This window comes from Terrapene carolina, unplaced genomic scaffold, assembly GCF_002925995.2.
Source record: "Terrapene carolina triunguis isolate 2854851 unplaced genomic scaffold, T_m_triunguis-2.0 Scaffold249, whole genome shotgun sequence".
NCBI classification, from domain to species: Eukaryota; Metazoa; Chordata; order Testudines; family Emydidae; genus Terrapene; species Terrapene triunguis.
Window position 1 is genome coordinate 730249 of NW_020664600.1, and position 8055 is coordinate 738303.

At 59.7% G+C, this 8055-nt stretch overlaps 1 protein-coding gene across 1 annotated transcript in view; it reads right to left on the reverse strand.

Moving 5' to 3' along the window:
* Nucleotides 1-7116, reverse strand: part of VSIG8 (V-set and immunoglobulin domain containing 8) — an 8336-nt gene extending 1220 nt beyond the window's left edge. Inside the window, exons 1-5 of the mRNA XM_024210532.1 lie at nucleotides 7068-7116; nucleotides 4519-4685; nucleotides 3104-3305; nucleotides 1521-1685; nucleotides 1008-1142 (exon numbers count right to left, since the gene is read on the reverse strand). Of these exons, the coding sequence (XP_024066300.1) occupies nucleotides 1008-1142; nucleotides 1521-1685; nucleotides 3104-3305; nucleotides 4519-4685; nucleotides 7068-7116 (718 nt within the window). The remainder of the gene's footprint in view (nucleotides 1-1007; nucleotides 1143-1520; nucleotides 1686-3103; nucleotides 3306-4518; nucleotides 4686-7067) is intronic.
* Nucleotides 7117-8055: the final 939 nt, after the last annotated feature.

Below are 8055 nucleotides of genomic sequence, written 5' to 3' on the forward strand. Positions count from 1 at the left end.
CCCTTCTCTCTCTCCGCCTCCCCCCGCCCCCCCCCAGCCGGTCCCCCCGCCCCCGCGCCCCCCGCGCCGCGGGTTTTTTTTTTTTTGCTTTGCCGTCCTGGCCGCCCGGTTGGGTTTTTTTGGTTTTTTTTGCTTGGGGCAGCCAAAAAGCCAGAGCCGGCCCTGCATGTAATCCATGGGGCCCTGCATGGGTAATAGCTCCTGTGAGAAGGTGCCTGCTGCGCGGGGTCAGTGCATTAGCCTGGAGCTGCAGCTCGGCCCCAAGAACCTGACCCTCCCTGGCAGCTGGTCAAAGGACTCAGCCCCGGCAATGGGGGAGTCTCCATTGTTGTCTATGGGTCATTGTTCCCAATGCGGGAGGCAAGGGGGATTAGAATCATAGAGGTTAAGGCCAGAAGGACCCATCAGATCATCCAGTCTGCCCTCCCGCACATCACAGCCCACCAGCCCTCCCCTCACAGCGCCCCCATAGAACCGGGATTACACTAAAGTATCACAGCCCAGCAGAGCCCTAGCTATGGGGCGCCAGCCACAGAGCCCAGGAGGGGCCGAGTCTCCATTGTTCCCTATGGGGGGGTTCTCTATTGTTCTCTATGGGGGGCTCTCCATTGTTCCCTATGGGGAAGCGGGTTCTCCATTGTTCCCTGTGGGGGGTCTCCATTGTTCCCTATAGGGAAGGGGGCTCTCCATTGTTCCCTATGGGGAAGGGGGGGTCTCCATTGTTTCCTATGGGGAAGGGGGGTCTCCATTGTTCCCTACAGGGAAGGGGGGTCTCCAGTGCTCCCTGTGGGCTGCTGGGAGCTGAGCTCTGTTCAGGCTCCGGCCCCTCGGGCTGCCCCTCACACTGACATCCCCTCGGGGCGCTCACAACACCAGGCTGGTCCCGCTTCCAGCCCAGCCTGGGCTCAGGGCTCAGCTTCAAGGAGCTACTGCCAGACGCTTGGGTCCTGCCCCGCTGGGCGCTCTGGCGCTTGCCCCTTGTCCTGGCCTTGTGCCCCCAATCCTACCTGTGTAGCCGGCGCGAGGGACGGAGACGCGCACCATGCACTGGGTGTAGCCCACCCTGTTGGTCACGCGGCAGCAGTAGGTCCCGGAGTGCTCCTGTGATAAGCTCTGGATCATCAGGTCCCCAGAGGCTTGCCCTGCACAGGAGAGACCCAGCCCTGAGTGAGCCCCCACAAAGTACCCCCCAACAGGCGGCGCCAGCTCCTCCACCCCTAGGGGGCCCTGGGACAGCGCAGGGCAGCCAGAGCCTCCTGGCAACCCATCAGGGCCATGCCTGGGCCCACCCCCAAAAACACCCTGGCTGCTCCATCCATGAAAAGGGTCCCCCGGGTGCCAAGACTTGCGGAAACTCATGTAATAGACATTGCCAAGGGGAGGCTCCCAGCTCAGCACAAGAGCATCCCACCCTCCAGGGGCCCGCACGTCTCCCCTGCACCATCCTGGGGCAAACACCCCACGATGAGCTCAGCATAGTGAGCAGCCCACCTCACAGGGACCCCCCGCCCACTGCTTACCCTGCACTGTTCTGGGGGGCAGCCAGCCCATGGCATAGTCCCCTCCCATCTTGGACCACTGGTAGGAGAGGGGAAGGGAGCCCCCGTCAGAGCAGCACCTAAGCATGAGGTCACCGCCCCTGACCGGCTCCCCGTCCATCCAGCACCGAGGGGCGGCCGGCTTCTCTAGGGAGAGACACAAATTGCGACAGTTAATGGGATCGAGTAAGGAGCAGCAGGGATGGACACGCAGACACGGCCATGCTCAGAGATAGACAGACAGGCAGGCAGAGCCTGGGTACAGCAGGCATGAGGTGGCAGTGCCCCCTGAAAGGGGAGTCAGAGGATGGGGATTGCTGATGGGCAGGCAGAGACGGATTGGTGGGCAGGGGTTGGTGGGCTGGGATCAGAGCATGGGGACTGATGGGCAGGGTCGGTGGCCTGGGGTTGGCGTATGGGGACTGGCGGGCAGGGTCAGCATATGGGGACGGGCGGGCAGGGTCAGTGGGATGGTGACTGGGTGGCAGGGTTGGTGGCCTGGGGTCGGCGCATGGGGACTGATGGGCAGGGTCGGTGGCCTGGGGTCGGTGTATGGGGACTGGCGGGCAGGGTTGGTGGGCTGGGCTCAGTGCATGGGGATGGGCGGGCAGGGTCAGTGGGACGGTGACTGGTGGCAGGGTCGGTGGCCTGTGGTCGGAGCATTGGGACTGATGGGCAGGGTCAGTGGCCTCGGGTCGGTGTATGGGGACTGGCAGGCAGGGTCAGCACATGGGGACTGGCAGGCAGGGTCGGATCAGCAGGCAGTGTCTGTCCACAGGGAATGGCGGGCGGGGACGGTGGGCAGAGGCAGGTCTCGGGGGGTGGGGGGGTGCTAGTGATGGTTAGGTCAGTGGTTGGAGTTTAGATCTGTGGGCAGGGTTAGGTTGTGGGGGTTGGGTCAGTGGGTGGGGATTGGAACTCACCTAGCACAGTGACGGTGGCCTGGTGGGTGTCGGCAGTGGGTGGGGGTGGGTCAGTGGGTGGGGGTGGGTTAATGAGTGAGGGTTGGGTCAATGGGTGGGGGGGATCAGCAGGGTTGGTGGGACTCACCTAGCACAGTGACGGTGGCCTGGTGGGTGTCAGCAGGGATTGGTGTTGGGTGAGTGGGTGGAATTTGGGTCAGTGGGTGGGGTTGGGCTAATGGGTCGGGTTGGGTCAGTAGGCAGAATGTGGGTCAGTGGGTGGTGGGGGGATCAACAGGGAGGTGGGACTCACCTAGCATGACAAGGGTGACCTGGGGGGTGTTGGCAAGGGTTCGTGTTAGGTCAGTGCGTGGGGTTGGCTTGACAGGGGTTGGGCCAGTGAGTGGGCTTGGTCAGTGGGCAGTGGATGGGTCGGGGTCAGAGGTGGATTAGAGGTTTGTGGGGGCCTGGGTCAGAGAAAGTGGGGGCCCCTTTTGCCTGCAGAGCAAGCCCCCGCCCCCCGGCAGGAGTGCTGGGTGGGCGAGTGGGTTGTGGCACGGGCACCCATTTCTCTGGGGGGCCCCTGGGAACGGGCCCGGTTGGCCCAGTGGCTAATCTGCCACTGGTGGGGGTGAGGGGCCAGCAGGCGGGGGTGGGACTCACCGAGCACAGTAACGGTGACCTGGTGGGTGTCGACAGTGGCTTTCTTCACCCTGCACTCATAGGTGGCCGAGTCTGACATCTGCAGGTTTGCCAGGAGGATGGAGGCATCATACAGGCTTGGGTCCTGGGCCACAAATGACACCCTCTGCTGCAGGCCTGGGGCGCTGCCGTACCTGATCCTCTGGTCCTGGTAGGTCAGGAACTGATGGGGAGGAACCGAGCAGCAGTGAGCTATGGTGGGTGGTGAGCAAGGGGGACTGGAGACAGGCCAAGGGGCAGAACCAGGGCAGGAGCAGCACTGGGGGCTGAGAATCCAGGTCCTTAGGGACCGTCCTGTACAGGGAGCTGCTAGAGATGCATGTCCTACACCAGCGGTTTTCAAACTGCAGGTCGGGACCCCAAAGTGGTTGCAACCCAATTTTAACGGGGTCACCAGGGCTGATATTAGAGTTGCTGGGGTGTGGGCCCACGCCCCAGCCCCAGTCCCAGTCCCAGCTCTACCACCGAGGGCTGAAGCCCGAGCCCCACTGCCCAGGGCCAAAGACCGAGGGCTTCAGCCCTGGGTGGTGGGGCTCAGGTTCCAGGCTCCCCACCTGGGGCTGAAACCCTTGGGCTTCGGCTTTGCCCCCCTCCCCCAGGATGGTGTGGCTCGGGCAGGCTCAGGCTTCGGTCTCCCCTCCAGGGGTCGTGTAGTAATTTTTGTTGTCAGAAATGGGTTGTGGTGCAATGAAGTTTGAGACCCCCCCGGTCTACACTGATGGCAGTGGGTGTGGGGGCGGGGGCGGGAAATGCCCTGGCCCAGGGACTGGGGCCGACTGGGAGCGGAGAGGCTGGTGGAGCCCAAGCAAGGTGAGCTCAGTGTCCAGGCATGGGGAGGGGGGGATGTAAGGGATTCTGTGGAAGGCGGAAGTGCAGGGAGTCACAGCCCCAGGAGCAGAGAGTGACAGCCCCTCTGGAGGGAGGCCTCTTGCTGGGGCAAGTCACAGGGGGCAGCTGGGACAGGACAATTCAATGGACCCTGGGGGGGACCCGGACCTGCTGCTGGGGCTGCGCCCAGGGGAGGCTTGAGAATATGCACACACGTAAGGGTGAGGAAGGGAGGCAGGGTGCCGTCAGCCAGGTTGGCAGAGGGGGCAGCGCCCAGGGGTCTCTGCAATCGGACTGGATCCGCGGGAGATGGAATCTGAGCAAGGACCCAGTGCTGGGCAGGGGGTAGCAGCCCATGTGCCCCCTCCCCCCCGTGGGGGAGGGGAACTGAGGCAAAGGCAGGGGCAGGAACTTGGCCAAGGTGTCCCAGGAAGCCAGGGGCAAAGCTGGAAACAGACCCCAGGGGTCCTGCTCCCAGCACAGATTCCAACCGGGCATTTGATGGGCCTTGCTAAGGAAGTGGGATGAGGGGCAGGGCTCAGACTCACCGGCAGCCTCTGGTCAGGGTTCACCATGGTCCATATGATGTCCAGGTTGGTGGGTCCATTGTCCTCGGGCTCCAGGATATAGGGGCAGCCCAGCCTCACAGAGTCCCCCTGGGCCAGGTACAGCACCTGCTGGCCCTTTGCATTGATCCGCACGGCCTCCAGCAGAGCTGAGGGACAGACAGACACAGCTGCCCATCAAGACAGGACAGACAAACTAGTGCTGGGCAGAGCATCTGCAAAGAGAGGGAGGAGCCCCCGGGCGCCTGCTGCGGAGACTGAGCCCTTCCCGCAGTGCCCAGAGCCAGCTGTGCAGGGAGCCAGTCCAGTGGCCTGCCAGTGTGGGAGCAAGTGAGGGGATTGTCAGACAAGGGGCTCTGGGGGAAGCATGTCCCATCAGCTTTTAGAAGATAGGGGAGCATTATCCACGCAGGGACTAGGCTGTGCCCTGGGCAGAGATGGGCTCCTTTCACTGGAGCTGGGCTCTATTGCTCGGTATTTGCTGCAAGGATCCCGCTTGGCCCTGTCAGAATACAGCGAAGCAGGGTGGGTTTTGCCCTGTGTCTGAGGCCAGTGCCCCTGGGGTGATCTCTGGTTAGTACTTACCGCAGGCCAGTGAACTGAGACAGCCCCTAGGGGGAGCCACACTGGGGATGCTGGGGCTTGATCTGAAATTCCGTGCAGCAGGGGGCACACAAGTGTGCCAGTCCAACACATTCCAGCCACCAGAGGGCAGCGTCCTGCACAAAGCCCCCAGCGGATGAAGTGAACAATTTCACTCAACAGACTTAAAGTTGCCAGTTTCAGCAAGAACACACCCAGCCTTAGTACTCTGGGAGAGCAGCCTGCTACCAGCCTGAGGGGACCTCCCCAGTGTTTCATTGTTGTGTAATTAATTGGTGACTCTTCGCAGAGCACTTTCTAGGTGCAGTGTAATCCAGGTGCAAAGGGCCCTCACCAGTGCCACTATGTGGGAGGACAGAGCAGGAAGGGAACATGCGCGGGAGAAAGGTGCTGTTGGCTGATGGTTACTCCTGCTGCAGCTGAGGGGATTCCAGCTCAGGTAGATACACTTATGCTAGCTTTGATCAAGCAGCCGGCGCACTAAAAATAGCAGCGTAGCTCTGGCAGCACAGATGGTGGGATGGGCTAGCCACCTGAGCAAGCACCCGGAGTCCTGGGTGGGACCGAACTGGAGGTAGTTATCCCAAATCTCCTACCACCCATGCCGTGGCATCTACACTGCTCTGTGTAGCACAATGGTTCCCAACCAGGGGTACATGAACCCCCGGGGGTACACAGAGATACATCAACTCATCTAGATATTTGCCTAGTTTTACAAGAGGCTACATGTAGCGAAGTCAGTACCAACTACAATTCCATACAATGACTCGTTTATACTGCTCTATGTACTATGCAAGGAAATGTAAGTACAATATTTATATTTCAATCGATTTATGTTATAATGATATGGTAAAAATGAGAAAGTCAGCCATTGTTCAGTAGTAGTGGGCTGTGACACTTTTGTATTTTTATGTTTGATTTTGCACGCCAGTAGTTTTTAAGTCAGGTGAAACTTGGGGTACACAAGACAAATCAGCCTCCTGAAAAGGGGACAGTAGCCTGGAAAGGTTGAGAACCACTGCTGTAGTGCACTAGCTCAATCAAAACTATTCTGTGTCCACCAACCTGATCTGGAAATTACACCTCCAGCTCCAGTGTAGACGGACCATAAGAGGTTTCTCTCTTGCTGCATTTTGTCAGTGCTGCTCCATACGGGAAGTGCCTGATTTATGGAGCCGGAGCACTTTTGTGATGCACTAAGGGCTTGAGTACACAGGTGTCAAGTGACCGGCACAGCAACATGGCTACAGGGGAATAACTATTTGGCTCTAGCTCTTCCTGCTAAACTGCCTGGTGTGAACGCTGCTCCGGAACGAGAATGATTGTATTCCAGTATAATCGCTCCTATTCCATAATGAACTCCCTGTTATTCTGGAATCAAGTGTCCCCACAGGGAAGTTATTCCAGCACAGCTATTATTGTTATTATTTATTAGGTGTATTACCATAACACCTAACAGCCCCATCCAGGGACCAGGCCCCATGGTGCAAGGAGCTGTACATTATTTATTAGGTGTATTATCATAGCGCCTAGCAGCCCCAGCCAGGGACCAGGCCCCACGGTGGTCGGGGCTGTGCAAATGCAAAATAAAGAGACAGTTCCTGCCCCAAGGAGCTCACAGGCTACAGCACAGGAGTTATTCCACTGCAGCTATGCTGGGCAATTTCACCATGTAGATGAGCCCTACATTGCTAGGCTGGGAGTCATGGGGAAGGAGGGGGGTTTAGAGCCAAGTTCACTGGCATTCCCACCCTCTCCCAGATGCTGAGTTGGGGTGGGTCTGGGTGAAGCTGCTGGTCAGGCCGGGTCTTATTTACCCCAGCTGGTTTGCTCATTGCAATCTGCACTGGGCCAGGGGCTTCGCCTTCCACACCAGGCTCCCTGTCGCTGACTGGGGAGGGCCTGAGGGGTTCCTCGGAGGAGCCTACCTGGCGTTAGACACAAGAAGAGGAGCTGGACAGTCCCTCGCCCAGCCATGGTCCTGCAGCCTCTCCCAGCGTATCCAGAGCAGCAGAGAAGAGAGACGATCCTGGGTGGGGAGCTCGGAGACAGGGAAGCAGAGCGTCTTGGGGCCGCTTTTATCTGCTGGGGCTGGGTGTTCCTCCCTGCAAGGAGGATGCCTTTGGGGTGAGTGAGGAGGTGAGTGAGCGGCTCCAAGCCGAGAGTGTGAGCTGCCGCCCGCTCCCTCCTGTGCCTACCTGGTAATTAACCTTGGCTCGGCTGGCGTGGGCTTTCCTGCCAGCCGGGCCTATCGCCCTGCATCCCTCTCGCACAGGGAGGCCTGACAGGCGGCTCTCTAAGCTCAGGGTTTGGGAGGGAGGTTGGCAACAGCCGGCCTCAAAGCTTTTAATGGGGCCTCAACCCACCCGCAGAGCTTACACCTACAGCAGCAGCGGGTGCCAGTGACCTGGTAGCAGGGAGATGCCTACTCGCCCTGTGTGGTGTGTGCAGCTGCCAGGCTGCCGGCCCCTCCCCCTGCACCAGCCACAAGCCCAGACCAGGCGCCCGCTTGTCACACGGCGTCTCAAGTGAGAGGTAGGGTTGCCAACCCTCCAGGATTGCCCTGGAGTCCCCAGGAATTGATCTTTAATTAAAGATTATGTCATGTGATGAAACCTCCAGAAATACATCCAAACAAAATTGGCATCCCTAGTGAGAGAACATCCCAGGTCTGGCCAGGCAGCAGAGGCGGGGGCAGGGCAAGCTGCCTGTGCCGGCAACGTCTGCCTCTGGTGCCAGACGCAGAGGGACCATCTGCAGAATGAGCAAAACCAGGGGAGGATTAGAAACAGCCAGGGAGGGAGGGTTAACATGAGTCCACCTGGGTGTGAGCGTGTGACACAGGGAGCAACAGTGTGTGACAATGAGCTGTAACAGTGAGTGTACTATGATGGTGCGACTGTTAGCATGTGATGG